This window comes from Montipora capricornis, chromosome 1, assembly GCF_036669925.1.
Source record: "Montipora capricornis isolate CH-2021 chromosome 1, ASM3666992v2, whole genome shotgun sequence".
In the NCBI taxonomy this organism is placed as follows: Eukaryota; Metazoa; Cnidaria; class Anthozoa; order Scleractinia; family Acroporidae; genus Montipora; species Montipora capricornis.
The window spans coordinates 27043336-27060531 of record NC_090883.1 but is presented as its reverse complement, the minus strand read 5'-3'; the positions used below and the strand labels follow the sequence as shown (position 1 = coordinate 27060531).

Sequence of the window (17196 nt, the reverse complement as noted above, 5' to 3'; positions counted from 1 at the left end):
GTAGGAGTAGTGGGACGCAGTAGGGAAGGAGAACTTTGTCCGCATTTTGTCACAAATGAAATATTTGGTGAGTTTAGCTGGGCTTTATTTTTCGGTGGGTCCAATTAAAACACAGGTCACAGGTCAGTGTGCATGTCACAGTGCTACAGATTAATAAACAAGACTATAATAGTAGATCACCTAGCCCTGGTCACTTTACAAATGCGTTGTTTCAGGTCTGGGGGAAACTTTTGGCTTAGTTGTTCATCAATGGAGCACGCACATCTAGTCTTGACCTGTGGAATATTGTGTCCTGTGTCTTAGACCCACCTTTCATTTTTGGAACCCTATTCATTATTTTGCAATCGGCAAAGAGTATGAGGGGTGACAACTCTTACAAATGCTGTTTTGAGAGAAGACCACATTTATCTAAGAATCTGAGGTTTTTATGGGCATAGAAGATTCAGAAAAGTTTTGTGAAAAATGCAGAAATGTTGGACAAACAAGGAAATCCAGAGTAATGATTTTTTCATGACATAGGTGCACGATAATTATGTGAATTGAAAACTTTGAATTGAATCCAACTGTATGCAAATGTATGACCGATACTTTGCAAACCAGCCAGAAATGACTACAAGGCCAATGTCACAGTGATTTGAGAGTCCTTATTAATTTAACCCCGTAACTCCCAATGGCCACTTGCTGATTTTACTCTGTCTATATAACACCAGTTGATTTTACGCTGTCAAATGCCAGACAATTTTCCTCGTCAATGGTCGCTTCAATGGGCTTCAATGGGCCTTGAGGGGTTAAAGTGTTCCCCGACACATACAGTATATATCATTTAGTGATTTGTCTGAGCTCCTAAAAATGGCTGCCACATGGTTATATTTGTTTCCCCGCCACCCTACCTGCAATAATTTTGTAATTAATTCTTCATAATAAGCAAAAGAACATGCAGACAGAGCACATTCGGAAACGAATACTGTGACAATATCTGAGGAAATAAATATACCCTTATAGAGAATGCGAATTAAATTGTAAAATTATTTCCAGCTACATGTATTTTTGGTGATATTTTGTTAAAGGTTGATTTTCAGTCTGCCTTCTACAAAATCCGTGTAGATCTCATTCATGTCATTTGCCTTCTCCAACTATTTATGGCTTGTCTGAATCTGATCTTCTCACATATAAGATGTGTTAAATGTCTCTTTTATTGTTATCCTGTTTTCATTAAGGACCTTTAAATAAGGAAGACTCTAAATTATTTGCCAATATTCACCTGCTTCATTTCATAAATCCTTTCAAAACAGAACTGTTCATAAAATCTCTGCAAAAAATGTGCTTGATTCTGTAACTGAATATGTAGCATTTCAAATAAAGTCTGCCTTTGTAAATAGATTAGTTTATCTTAACAAAAATAGAAAAGACCCTTCTTCTTCTTCTTCTTATTATTATTATTATTATTCACATAACAGTACCAAATAGGTTGGAGTTATGAGCCCCTCAATCATTAAGAGCAGAGCAGTGTAAGTGTAATATGAGTCTAATTATTATTAATATTGTGAACACGTAAGCCCACGACTTCTTTACAACACTTATTGAGAGGAAATTCTAGCATTCCTAAACAACTTTTTCAAAACCACAAAATTGCACTCACTCAGTACTGGCTTAACCCACTGTCCTCTGAGGTGCCCTAGGATGCCACAAGTTGACGAGTAAAATAACTTGTGTCGTTAGACAGAGTAAAATCTGTAAAGTTTCACTCCAGAAGTCACTGAGTTGAGCTTTTTTTTTTTTAACCATTTGAGAATTTCTTTCTAATTTGTGAGAAATCTTGGCTTTTCCTGTGCTACATGTAGCAACACTTTGTGTTAGTAGGGTAATTTAAGGCATCCATCCAAGTACTGAACATGGCAGGGTGGGCTTTGGTAGTTAAGTACAGTTTTGTGGGGTGGAAAAAAGGTCTTTCGCATCAAGACTTATTAAGATATTTCTTTTACTGTTTACAAAAGTATCACAAGCCACCTTGTTAAAATGAATTGCTCCATGTATATTTGAATTATGTTTCCTTTTGTTACAAACTGTATGTTAATTTTAAGGAGAACAAGAGGCAAGTGTTTATCCCTTTTGTGAAGCAAGAATAAATGCTGATGGTAGAAGTAAGGCTAAAAAAAAGTGGTTTTTGAAAGTATGGTCAAGAAGTGATAAAGTTTAATAATAATAATAATAATAATAATAATAATAATAATAATAATAATAATAATAATAATAATAATAATAATAATAATAATAGGGTAATTCCACAATATTTTGCATGCAACGGAGGGGACATCTCAGAAAACAATACCATAAATAGCTCCTTTTGCCAAATTTAGTTTAGTTCACTGTGGACTTGTAATGATTAAATAACTGATGTCACTCTTCTTTATCAAATCCTTTCAAAATTATTTCTGCCACATCTGGCAAGATGTAGTCCTTTATTCAATCTGTCACAGAGGGGACCAGAAAACCAAAGAAAATTGAAATTTAAAAACTAGGCTAAAAATCCTGTGAATGTAAACCAGCAGCAACAACACTTAAGTGCACATTTGATTTTTATGTTAATCAACAATTAAACTGCATTGATGGAAAAGACATTCTTGCTCTCTGATACAGCACAGATAATAATGAATGATCACGGTTATTGTCACAGAGGAGACTGTAACGGAGGGTACCTCTTGTCTAATAGATAGCGGTCATTAATAGCCACCCTGCAATCTTCTCTGTAGCAAAGTGTTTAAAGTAAAACAATGATACTAGACTTGTCTAGTGTTATAACCAAAACCTTCTTGAGGTGTATTATATATACATGTATCTGTAAAAATGTTGCACACTCTTTTCGTAATGCATTCCTTCTCAAACAGGGTCACTTTCTGATTATTCTTGTTTTATTTTATTTAGAAATATTAGGTTCTAACAAGCTAGGCAATTGAAAAAGACAACACTGTACTGTAAAAGGCTCATTAAGACCTTGTCCTAACAAAAACAAGACACTTTCCAATCTGCAACTTCCATGAAGTCTTATAAAGTCTTGTATAATCTGAAAATACATGTACAAACAGCTCAGATACATCAATAATTTAAGTGTCTCTCTCTCAACAATGACTGAACACAGAATTGAGGTGATAATTTTTTTTCCTGAAAGTATTGACCTCATTTATGCATGTACAGATGTAATTACCAGTACAATCATGTAAGATGATTTTGAATGTTGTTCATTGAATGAAAGTGCCATGCATCAAAAAAGGCAAGAACAACTTCTGAACATAACTAATGCAATACAGTCAATTGTATATGATGTACACTGTTCTATGAAAGTAAATGTCAGTGTACATTTTACCATGCTGGTAGAATATAAACTTATGGACCTATGCAGATCTTCCATGTTGTTTACAAACATGTATGAATGGTGTAGTTTTACTAGCAATGACTAATGTGATAAAATTTTGTACAAGATTACTTCCAACATATTTTTCAGACAGTTTCATGTTACCACTAGTCCAAGTTTCTTTATTATCACGCACTGCTTAAAGTTTGTGCTGCTTTCTAATGAAAAGGGGCACTTTCTCAACCTCACACTGAGTTGAAATAGTAAAAGGGCGATTGCCCACAAGTAAGACAGGACCATAAAAAATGCAACTACAGTGTACCCTGTCCACATCATCAGTTCTTGGCCAGTCATAGGTGGTGGAGCCTTTGCTGTGCAAGAATTTAACTTCAAAAAACCTGTCTGCTACAGAAATCACTCTTCCAAAATACAAGGTGGTTACATAGTCAACTGCGTAATACCTCCCTACCTGAACTGCATGATACTTACAAATGCATACTTCATGGTCAAATGCATATGATGGTATGACCTGCCTTGGGGTGGCTGGAGTTCTGCAAACTTGGATTTGCCAATCTGAACATTGCTTTCTTCCTTGAAAGCTCAAACAATAGAAACCTCTTTTGCCTGTGTTCCCTTTTACCATCAGCTAGTTTGACAGACACATAATCTTTCTTCCCTGGAAGCATTCTGCTGATGTCCTCTCTTAAATAGAAATTCTGCACCTTTTGTATCTCATCATCAGTGAGAGCATCACATCTTTTCTTTCTGTCCTTGCTGTACTCTTTTCTTTGCTTAAAGTTGTTGTCACACAAATCCACGACCGCCTTCCGTTTTCTTGGGGAAAGATCTTGAACAATCTTTGCTAACACTTACACTTTTCTTTCAGGGCATTTTGGCAGGTGCTTCTTTGCTCTACTGAGTGCTTTTTCAAACATCTGAGGGCTTACTTGACTACAAGTTTTGCCTGTTTTCTTTATCAAGTCTGCTATTTTTTTTCCTTTGCCTTCTTTTCTTCTCTTTCCTTGGCTCTCAAAACTTCAGGCTGATTGGCTTTCCTCTTCAAATAATCCTTTTTCTTTCTTTCTCTGTCCTTCTTTTTAACCACCTCATACTTTTCTTCATTTTCCCTCAGTCTTTCCCTGTACAGTATTTCTTTGTCCTCTCTTTGCTTGAACCCATTTTGAACTGCTCTACAACTGCTCTTTATTACGAATAATTCATGAGAACTTAATAAATCCAATATTTCCACTGATTAACTGCACATTTTGGCTATTTAAGTTAAGTATTATTGTTCTTTATGTGAGGAGATCATGGATGATTAAAACAGTTTATCTTCAATACCAGTAATTTCTCTTTCAAAATAATAATTCTTCCTCCAAGAAATATATGTCCGTTCTGGACAGTAAAGTCCCTTCTGTGTCAAAAAAGTCCCCTCTGTGACAAAAACGTCCCCTCCGTGACAATTTTTTGTTCACAAAAAATGTCCCCTCTGTAACATAAAGTCCCACCTATCCTAAGAAAAGAGAAATAGAAGAACTCCTCCACACCTTGTAAGTTTGCCAGCCCATACTTCAACTGTTAACATAATTTGTACAATTATTACCAATTGCTTTGAAGAGATAATAATTTTTATCCCTATTTTTGTCACAGAGGGAACAATTCAAATTTTGGACATAGGCTTTGATCTCTTTCTTCAGACAAAATCAGGGAGAAATCATTAACTTAAACAGTCTAAGTATATAAGTAAATGTCCTGACAGTTTTTACTAGATTTCCTCTCAAGATAGATTTATCATGGTCATTTGTGCATGTCCCCTCTGTGACAGCCAAACAGGCTGATTTGATTAATTAATGATAATTTATGCCATGAAATCATTCCGCTGACAACCAAAAAGTACAATTTCAGAACAATCTATCTTATAATGAGTCTAGATATACAGTTATACTGTCCTTTAAGTGAATGCTAATTTTTACAAGCGTATGTCTCAATTACCGTGGGATTACCCAATAATAATAATAATAATAATAATAATAATAATAATAATAATAATAATAATAATAATAATAATAATAATAATTTTAATACATAACTTCTATTTACTGTATACTAAATAAGAATTCCAAAAACAAAAAAAGAAGAAAAAAGAGAGTTCCAGTTTTGGATTAGCGTGATTGTTGGACTTGTAGCACAATAAGTCTAAAAGATGTGCATATCTGTTAGCAGCAAAATAAATCGTGGGGATTAAGTGCACTTTAATGGCCTAGCTGCCTCAAGTCTTCAGTCTTATGATAGAGGAGTGTGTGATCAAGTTATTACAGTAACTGTAGGAGCTCTTGTTAGGCCTGAGCACTGATCTAAAAGATAGGCACGCAGTGCGTACGTGTGGTAGTGCAGTAACACAGCGCTTTATAATTTTCAACTGATCGTGCTCAGCTGCGTTTTGTCTTTCAGGAGATTCAAGTTATCTTTGCGTATTATGTAGCTCTAATAGAACACGATATTGTTTTGCTACTGAATGCCATTATAGTGCTGTGGTAGACACTTATTCAAACCTGGACATATTTCGTGGTAGATGTCATATTTAAATAGCCCCCTGAGAAGAAATGTGGTTTCTAGTAAAGTACTAAATCCCAGAAAGTTCAATTTTTCTATTGTACTTTTGGCTTCACAAGTATATCGCAATTCGAAAGTGACATTGAATTCAGCGGGCACCATGATCAAGTTGCCTCACATGTTTACTCGAAACAAAGGATACATCCATGTCAAAATGATGGCTAGACACTGGGTTTTTGTTTTTGTTAGTTTGGTTTTTTTTTTCTTTCAAGTGTTTTAAAGATTGACAAGAAAAGTGCAAATTCAACACAAAGATCACAATAGTCCAACTCTTGAGGTTGACCATTGTTTCTGCAAAGTCAAAAATTCACTCTCCTAGATGAGGTTATTTATCACCAGGTAATTCCATCGTTTTGGAAATAGCAGCTGCCTTATTATTCATCAGCATCACAAATTCATGCCGATTTTGGAGGTCATTTTGTTGGAACTCAAGCTTGCCTCCAGCAGACCTGTTTATGTTTGTGAGTTATGCATGCGCTACAGGCCTATTTGCCACCACGGACTTACAATCACTCACTCAATCACTCACTCTTACAAACCTGGTGACATACATTGTAGTGTGTAGTGAATGCACTACCACAAAAATTAAATCATTTATTGGATTTGATATTTACAGTCGCTTTAAAACAGGCTTTTGAATTTGATTAATTGCTCATTTCTCAACAGGGCAGCCTGGGCCTAGTGATGCAGTACAACCTCCTATCAGTCAAACACCTGGTGGAGAAGCAGTTGATGCTTCAGGTAAATCCATTTAATGCTATCCCATTATCTGTTAACCAGAGTGAGAATTAATGTGAAATACCTGTGGTGGGAAGTCTTATTCTACACTGATCAATGACAATCTCTTTTAGACTCAAGAGTGAATTTTAAGTTTAACCCATTGACTCCTGAGCTGCCGCCCACTGAGGAGTAAAATCGTCTGGCATTAGACAGAATATAATCTAGTAAGTCTCACCCCCAAGGATCAATGGGTTAAGGACCCACTGACCTGTTTTTTGGGGTGCATTTCTAAGGATGTAATGGTTAAGTAATTTGAGAGAATTTGGCATTATTTTGGTCAGTTTCCAACTTTTGCAAACCAATGACCCTAAATATGACGCCCGCATGTCACGCCCATGGTCATGTGACCAAAAAAGAAAACTCTAAATTTGTCTACCTGCTAGACAATTTGGGTATTTCATCAGTGGTTTGATACTTTGTAGTCGTTTCTGCGTCCAGCCAAGCATGGCTTTCTTTTTATTTTGAAAAGTGTTCTTTTTAAAGAGATAAACAATACTGAAATACCTATAACATTTTCAAAAAATATGATTTGAAAAAATCAATGCTTAGCTACATGTATATTCTGTATTTGGGGGTGAAGCGTGCCATATGAAAAAAAAATGCAATTTAAAAACCGCTGGAAATTTAGCTTTTTCTCAAACTGGAAGTCAGTTCGTATACGCATGCACAGTTGATGAGAGAATGAGCACGAGAAAGGGTGAGGAAAAACCTTGGATACAAACGGCAGTTCGTGCCCTGATTTTTGGTTGTGAGTGGGTTTTCCGGTCAGCTCACGATGTGATGGCGTCAGTCACCGGAAGTAACATTTCAATTTTTTGGCAACGCGCGAAAAATCCGTCCGGGGGCCCTTAACGTTTGCACCAAAAAGTAACGTATAAGCCAGGAGTTAATGTTAAAGGCAAAGTAAGATACCTTGGGTACCAGAGGAATCTTTTTTTCAAGGTTGGAGAGAACGCTCTGGCCAACAGACTACCGTTGATTTGGAGTCGACGAGTATTCTTGCCCCCGTTGAAAAAAATTCCTGTGGCAGCCAGGGTAGCCAAAAGACAGATCAAGAAAAAAATAACATACTATGTATATAAAACTCTGAATTTCCAGTTCTCAGGGAAAGATTACTGGCAATAGATTTTAAAAACACTAAAATTTCAGCATTCCCTGACTTCCTTGAATCAAGAGGAATTAAAGGTCAATGTTCTGTCAAAAGGAAAAAATTGATCACATGCTAGGCAACCACAAAGGTGCACGTGATCACCTTCTGTCTATGTTCTTGTTTACAATGAACTACAGAGAGGAATGTTAATCGTTCGCCGTTTTCAGAGTAAAACAACATACTTTTTAGCCAAGGAACTTCCATCATTCGGGTCAGGAAACCTGAACATCTATGAGATGCAAAAACATACTTGCAAACTATCACAAATCATAATGCTGAGAAACACGAAAGCGAAGGAAAAGGTTAATAAATATACTATCTGAATGTGTTTGGGTTAGACTAAAGCGATATAATAATATTGTTGAAAAATCGTAGAAGTCGTAGCATATATTGTTGAAAAATCTTAGAAGTGGTAGCAATAAACTGGATTAACCAGGAACTTGGCTTCATAAAAAAAAACACCTCGTTTTACGCCATAGTGACAAAACAGAGCTTTTTCCGACATTAAAAACTATAGCTACCTATTAATCGTTTGCCAGAAAGAACACGACTTCCTGTCATCTTTATGAAAACTTCTCACGGGTTGTCAATTTCAACCCACGTATGCAAATTTGTTGATCTGGAATGTCACACAATGCGATGAATCAACAAAGGTTATGTACCCAACTAACCCTAACCACTTCATACATCATTTCATCGTTAAAGGCCGAAAATGTCACAGAAAGCTTTTCCAGCGAAAGATTTTATTGAAACAAACTGCATATTTGCTATTAGAGGCAAAAACCCTTCGTGAAAACAGAAAAACCTAATTAGCATCATATCAACTATACGCAGCGAAATAAATTCAGGTTCAAACCCTTTTCTGAAGACTCTTTTCCTTAAATAATGAAGCAAAACATGGACTACAAGCTTTCTTTCAAAATAATTTCTTGACTAAGTAGAACAAGCTTTCTTTCAAATAAATCTTCATTGTCACACTTCCAATTATGTTTTACCTGAAGACTCTGCAGAGTTGAGTACAAAATAAATGTAAATATAGCCAGACAACTGACGACAATGCAACTTCAGTAAACACGTCCAGATGCATTCAAGGCGTTTGATTCCCTCAATGTTTTTTAAGCTCATACAGAATTTGCCATTAAATTTTGGTGTCAGTTTTGTACATAACCTCACGATTAATAAACTATCAATTTAGAAACAAAGCGCACTCAGTCGATACGGAGATCAAATTGTTGTCGAAGTCTATTACTCATCGCTTTTAAGCTTCCAGATATTTATCTTTCACCGCCTGTCTTGTTTATACAATTGACTTTCCATTCTTTAGCTCCATAAGGGTATATTCTGTTTAAAGATCCACTAAAACGCCATTCGCGTTACAATGATTTTCGACGCCATTGCGGGTTAATTAAATATTCTACTGTATCCACCGGATAAAATCTACCCATTTCTACTACCCCCTGAAACCGACCAAACATACGCCCAGAAGACTCTACGCATAAAGACAATACTTAGCAGGGGAGTGACAGGAAAGACCTATTGCACAACTTTTCCATTTTTTCAACACGGAAAAAAAGAAGAAAAATAAAACGGTGTAATTCAACACACATTATGACTGGATTGCCTATGGCAACCCAGTAATAAATCCGGCACGCTGCAAGCAAAATAAATCCCCACACTGCAAACAAAATGTCATAGTACACACCAAAAAAGAAAATGCTTGCCCACTGCAAACAAAAAAACTGCATACCGCCAGGGTTTGAACTAGGATTTGATCACTGGGGGACAGTTTGTCCCCTTGGCTAAAATTGGAAGGGGGGGGGGGGGGGGCGTTTTGATTTTTAGGGGGACAGTCAATTTTTTCCGTTTTCTTAAGTTCAAACAGGGAAACAGGCATGACAACAACAACATATTTTATGACCTGTTACTTTTAATTAAAAAATTAATACAAACAAGAAAGTTAAGAAAATGGTGTCAATGGCTTGCGATTGACCATTGTTCTCTGAAAACATGGCGCTGTGATGGTGTTGCTGAGTGTATCCCCCATAGTTTCGTAATTAACAGCATCCATGTGTTCTTTACAGTCATTGTGTCTTAGAAGAGTTGAGGTTCTAAAATTTATACACCCTTTTTCCGATTCCAAGGGGTTTGTTTTCTTAGATTTCCGACAAAAATAGCGGAACATCGCTTCCTTTTCATAGCCCAAAGATGTGTGATCTCGCAACCAAGTTTTCTGGAAAGGTCGTGGTTTCATTTGAGTCCCATCTGTTTCTTCCTCATTAATACACTGTTCTTCTTCTGATTTTTTTTTCTGATCAATCTGACTTTGATTTGAGGCAAAAAAGCTAGCTATTGTAGGAATTATTACATTTTCGCCATGACATTTTAATTCCCAGATGCATGCATCACGCTTGGTTGAACATCAGTAGAGTGACTGAAAAGTGACTTTAAAATGAACTTAAAATGCATGATAAAATTTCTCCCACGATCCGTGTTTCAGCTTGTAATTTTTGTACTAAACTGTATCTGTTCTTGTGTGCTTCCTTCTGAGTTTTCCCCCAGATTTTGAAGGGGGAAAAAAGTGCCCCCTTGGCGGTTTTTTTAAGAGACAATTTCAATATCAGTGCGGGATTGGCACAATGGCGCGGCCTGGCTCAAACCCTGCACCACAAACAAAATATCTTCGTGCACTGCAAACTGTGGCCTCATGGTTAGTGTGCTCGAGTCCGGATCGAGTGGTCCGGGTTCGGGTCCTGGCCGGGGACATTGTGTTGTGTTCTTGGGCAAGACACTTTACTCTCACGGTGCCTCTCTCCACCCAGATGTATAAATGGGTACCGGCGAATTTAATGCTGGGGATAACCCTGCGATAGACTAGCATCCCATTCAGGGGGGAGCAGAAATACTCCTAGTCGCTTCATGCTACAGAAACAGGAGATAAGCGCCGGCCTGATGGGCCCTCTAGGCTCGTAGCAGACTTTACCTACCTTTACTGCAAACAAAGTAAAACCATGCACTCCCAGAAAAATTGGCACTGCAAACAAAAAGCTAAAAAGTACTGCGTGCGCAGGAACATGCAAAGGACTGGAACTGGCTCCAAAAAGCATGTTTGTGGAAATTGAAGGTGTTGGAGCAAACACATCTTGAGATTTCGGGACGCCTTGTTCAGGAAGACTTTTGATAGATAACGTTTTTCATTCTGAGCAATTACTAGCTGGCATTCTATTTCCTCTTCGAACATACAATGGTGTAGACTATTTCGGATCTAACGCAATCAAACAGAGACACATACATCTTTAAGTGTAAAAGGCATGTGCACTTGTTGCAATAATTGCAGTTTGGCAAATAATGAAGTGTTGTAAGTTGTTCTCCTTTTTTCTACCATTTACAGTCACATTTTTTAGATTGATTTCCTTGGCATGTGTGATTGCGATTTTGCCACCTCAAGTTTAACGGGAATGTAAAAATGATTATAAGGTGCCTATTTTTGAAACAGGCTTTTGAATCTGATTAATTGCTCATTTCTCAACAGGGCTGCCTGGGCCTAGTGATGCAGTACAACCTCCTATCAGTCAAACCCCTGAAAATTCAACTAATCCACCTGGTGGAGAAGCAGTTGATGCTTCAGGTAAATCCATTTAATGCTATCCCATTATCTGTTAACCAGAGTGAGAATTAATGTGAAATACCTGTGGTGGGAAGTCTTATTCTACACTGATCAATGACAATCTCTTTTAGACTCAAGAGTGAATTTTAAGTTTAACCCATTGACTCCTGAGCTTCCCCCCACTGAGGAATAAAATCGTCTGGCATTAGACAGAGTATAATCTAGTAAGTCTTACTCCCAAGGGTCAATGGGTTAAGGGCCCACTGACCTGGTTTTTGGGGTGCATTGCTAAGGATGTAATGGTTAAGTAATTTGAGAGAATTTAGCATTATTTTGGTCAGTTTCCAACTTTTGCAAACCAGTGACCCTAAATATGACGCCATCATGCCATGCCAATGGTCACGTGACCAATAAGAAAACTCTAAATTTGTCTACGTGCTATGCAATTTGGGTATTTAATCAGTGGTTTGATAATTTGTATTCGTTTTTGCATCCAGCCAAGCCTGGCTTTCTTTTTATTTTAAAAATATTCTTTTTAAAGAGAGAAACGATACTGAATTAATACCCAAAACATTGTCAAAAAAGATGATTTGAAAAATCAATGCTTAGGTATATTCTGTATTTGGGGATGAAACATGCCATATGAAAAAAAAATGCAATTTAAAAACCGCTGGAACTGTAGCTTTTTTTCAAACTGGAAGTCAGTTCGTATACACATGCACAGTTGATCTGAGAATGAGCACCAGAAAGGGTGAGGAAAAACCTTGGATGCAAACGACAGTTTGTGCGGTGATTTTTGCTTGTGAATGGGTTTTCCGGTCAGCTCACGATGTGATGACGTCAGTCATCGGAAGTAACATTTCAATTCCTTTGCAACTTGAAAAAATCCATCTGGCAGCCCTTAACGTTTGCACCAAAAAGTAACGTAAAAGCCGGGAGTTAACGTTAAAGGCAAACTAAAAGATACCTTGGGTGCCAGAGGAATTTTGCTTTCAAGGTTGGAGAGAACGCTCTGGCCAATGGACGACCATTGATTTGGAGTTAAGGAGTATTCTCACCTCCCTTGAAAAAAATTCCTCTTGCAGCCAGGGTAGCGAAAAGACAGATCAAGAAAAAAATAACATACTTATATAAAACTCTGAATTTCCAGTTCTCAGCGAAAGATTAATGGCAATAGATCGTAAAAACACTAAAATTTCAGCATTCCCTGACTTCCTTGAATCAAGAGGAATTAAAGGTCAATGTTCTGTCAAAAGGAAGAAATTGATCACGTGCTAGGCAAACACAAAGGTGCACGTGATCACCTTCTGTTTACATGTACGTTCTTGTTTACAATGAACTACAGAGAAGAATGTTGATCGTTCGAGGTTTTCAGTGTAAAACAACATACTTTTTAGCAAAGGAACTTGCGTCTTTCCTTCTTTAATTTTGTGATTTTTGACAAAATATTTACATTTCATCAGGCGGGTCAGGAAACCTAAACATCTATGAGATGCAAAAACATACACGTACTTGCAAACCATCACAAATCATAATGCTGACAAACACAAAAGCGAAGGAAAAGGTTAATAAGTATACTATCTGAATGTTTTTGGGTTAGACTAAAGCGATATAATAATATAGTTGAAAAATCGTAGAAGTCGTAGCATATATTTTTGAAAAATCTTAGAAGTGGTAGCAATAAATTGGATTAACTAGGAACTTAAAGAAATATTTTTGGCTTCATAAAAAAAAACTTCGTTTTACACCATAGTGACAAAACAAATCTTTTTCTTACATTAAAACTATAGCTACCTATAAATCATTTTCCAGAAAGAACATGAGTTCCTGTCATCTTTATGAAAACTTCTCATGGGGTGGCAATTTCAACACACATATGCAAATTTGTTGATCTTGAATATAAGGTAAGGTAAGCTAACTTTATTTAAAGTTGCAAACGTAGGGACGTGTTGCCCAAGCTCCCGAGCCAATGGCTCATATTAAAAACGCACGACTATTTACAATACCATAACTAATTACTATTTACAGATAAAAAATAAAAATTCTAGAAGAATCCAGAACTGTATTAAAAGATAATTTAAAAAGAAACTAGTACAAATATTAAAATAAGAGAATAGCTAGTGTATACAGTTCATACACTGGCACCCTGCAAATTCAACACCGGTCAGACGAGAACGAAATTGAGCCAAAGTGGTCGAGGATCAATCTGATACACAAATGAGTTGTGCATAACGAGGCTGTTATATGATGGCTGTACAACATTTAGGCCATTACCTCGTAACTTATAATTAGTTATCCTAGGTGTAAAAAACTGAGAAATGTAATTTCGGCCGTTAAGTCTAAAACACTTAAAAAATAAAATGAGCGATTGTACGATGCGTCTTTGTTCAAGCGTGCCCATAGCGGTTGTAGCTAAGCATAGATAATAGTTAGCTGAGTTACCCAGATTAAGTAAAGACTTAATTGCATAGTGGTTGGCTCGTTCGATGGTATTCTTCAAAGATTTAGATATTCCTAGCAGTAGCGGGCTACAATATTCAATATGCGGTAACACGTAGGATTTGTACAGAGAGATCATAGAATTTGATGGAACTACATTGTAAGCGCTTAATCCTACGTAGAGCAGCTATCATAGCGTATGCTTTTTTCAGCATGATCGTAACATGGGGCTTAAAAGACAAGTCGCGGTCCAATGTTACACCTAAAAGTTTGAGAGTCCGTTCAATTATGATTGACAAGTCATCGACTAAAAAGTTGTAAATATACTGAGAACTACCTAGTGTCATTGATTGAGTCTTAGTGGCGTTAACTTGAAGATAGTTCGCTGAGAACCAAATGGTTAATTTAAATATCACACAACGCGATGAATCAACAAAGGTTATGTACCTAACTAACCCTAACCACTTCACATATCATTTCATCGTTAAAGGCCAAAAATGTCACAAAAACCTTTTCCAGCGCAAGATTTTATTGAAACAAACTGCGTATTTGCTATTAGAGACAAAAAACCCTTCCTATTTCAGTGCGTGCGTGAAAACAGAAAACCCTAATTAGCGTCAAATCAACTATATGCAACAAAATAAATTCAGGATCAAACCCTTTTCTGAAGACTCTTTTCCTTAAATAATTAAGCAAAACATGGACTACAAGCTTTTCAAAATAATTTCTTGACTAACGAGAACAATCTTTCTTTCATATAAATCTTCACTGTCGCACTTCCAATGATGTTTTACCTGAAGACTCTGCAGAGTTGAGTACAAAATAAATGTAGATATCCACTGACAACTGACGAGAATGCGACTTCAGTAAACATGTACACATTCATTCAAGGCGTTTGATCCCCTCAATGTTTTTTAAGTTCATACAGAATTTATCATTTGGTTTCAGTGTTGTACATAACATCTCAGTTAGTAAAATATTAATTTAGAAACAAAGCTCATACTGTTGATAAGGCGATCAAATTGTTGTCGAAGTCCATTACTCGTCGCTTTTAAGATTCCAGATATTTATCTTTCACCGCCTGTCTTGTTTATACAATTGAGTTTCCATTCGTGAGCTTCATAAGGGTATATTTTGTATAAATGTTTAAAGTTCCACTAAAACGCTATTCGCGTGACAATGATTTTCACGCCATTGCAGGTTAATTAAATATTCTACTGTATCCACGAGATAAAATCTACCCATTTCTACTACCCCCTGAAACAGACCACACATACGCCTTACTAACATATATGGTGAATGGAAATATTCAATAATATTGTAACAGTTACGCTTTTCGTGGCACGTCCGATAATAACAATTATTATGGATGTGGCCAGCGTCCGATCCTTGGTCTCGAGGACCTCGACCTCATCCTGAGGGTGAGATGGTATTACTGGTATGGTCAGGTCGAGCGCTTATCTCGTACCTAGATCTCACTCTGTCACTGGAAATGTGAGATCTGGTAAAGTTCGACAGTACACCGTTTTTCATTGGCTACTAAAAAAAAGTTGCGGCAATACAATCTACGCTCGGATTGGCTTATTTCGCGGGGCACTTAGTGAAGGTTTGGTTTTAGCAAGCTCATGTGCTGTTTCGAATAAATGTCAGTTGTGCGGTCGAAAGTTTGTTTTTTCCGACGCTGGAAAAGCTTTACAATTGAGGAAAATCATTTTTAAAATTTGTGACGTTTGTGTAAATGGTACCGATGAAAGCCCCACGTACCCTGCCACTCGAATAAAGTTCTGCGTAGCTGGCTACGCGGTACGCAGAAACTAGGGAGTTAAAGATCTACGACGCGATGGCAACGAAAACGTTACAAATTTAACGAGCAAAAACAATAGCTTTGCACGCTCTACACGTGCATTTTTCATTTTTGTACATTTCTTTCACGTTTTTGGCAAATCTGCGACGTGAAATGACCAATTATCAAGTTTTACGGAGAACGTGAACACAAGGCAGTGAATTTGAATTTTCTGTCTTAGCTTCAACACCGCACCTCCTAATTCAATTCCTGGAATGTTACGCTAGTTTTTAGGAGTTAAACAAACCGACATAATGTCAAAAAAGATTAATAAACCTGACCTTGCAATTTTAAATGACGTTTTCGTTACCGTTGCGTCGTAGATCTTAAACTCCGTACTAATAAATTCAACTTGAAGTATGTAATTTATTCAAAACGGTATTTCTCGTTCTTAAAGTGTGACTCGCGAATTAAGTAGTGATCCTCAATTGTGAATTTATGATTAGATTAACTACAAATTCACGAGATCGTGTTAAGAAAATAGCCCTCGTTGCAGTGATTAGGTCTGAGCAGTCTTTAACATTTTCACTTTTAATTTACGGTTTGGGTAACTACACTTTTCACGAGATCGTGTGAAGAAAATAGAATTTTTTTACTGATTAAGCCTAAACCCTCTTTAACATTTTAGCTTTCAATTTACGGTTTGGCTCACTACACTTTGCACGCGATCGTGTGAAGAAAATAGCACTCGTTTGCTGATTAAGCCTAAGCGCTCGTTTCAGTGATTCTGCAGTTGCTGCGACAATTAAACAATCTCGACCGTTCAAAAACAATCGCTGTAGCGCTTCTTTTGGGGTGTTTACATGATACCGGTACGAGTTTCATTCTGGTACGAGTTCATCCCGGTTCTTACTTATTGCTCTGTATTTGTTTACATGATACCGGTGAAAAATCTCATACCAGTACAACTCATACCGGTATGAGTTCATCCCGGTAGTTGTACCGGATCGAAATTCTCATAACGGTATGAAAAGTTATACCGGTATCATGTTAACCCTGCATTGACTCCCATTCCGGTACGAGTCGTCAAGTCGTGGTGGACTGGGACTATTGACGCATGCGTTGTATTTCTAAATATTCGTCAAGATGGCGTCCGGTAAATTCGTCGGTGTCGTCCATGTAAACGCGGTATGAAATTGACAACTCGTACCAGAATGAAACTCGTACCGGTATCATGTAAACACCCCCTTTCTGTTTGGGCTTAAGTTTGAGGTTTTCTTGTCCTCTACCCGAAAGAATCTCTTCAAGAATACATGTACTCTCGAAATTCATGTTTATTCCGCAAAATCACCCAAAATCACAACAGAGAGGACGAACATGCGCAGTGATAGAAAAGCCCGTATTTTGCGCCTCACTGACACTGAGCATGCTCGAAATCGAACTTTACCAGATCTCCCTTCCGTATGACCAAGGGAGAT

General features: G+C 37.2%; 1 protein-coding gene across 2 annotated transcripts in view; it reads left to right on the top strand.

The window, feature by feature from the left end:
- LOC138037381 (ankyrin-1-like) overlaps nt 1–17196 on the top strand; it is a 46569-nt gene that overhangs the window by 1213 nt on the left and 28160 nt on the right. The window contains exons 1-3 of one of the 2 annotated variants that reach the window (XM_068883316.1): nt 1–67; nt 6629–6703; nt 11422–11517. The exon at nt 1–67 is cut by the window's left edge and continues 1213 nt beyond it. In XM_068883316.1, the coding sequence (XP_068739417.1) occupies nt 1–67; nt 6629–6703; nt 11422–11517 (238 nt within the window). The remainder of the gene's footprint in view (nt 68–6628; nt 6704–11421; nt 11518–17196) is intronic. The other variant, XM_068883323.1, reaches the window with a different exon arrangement.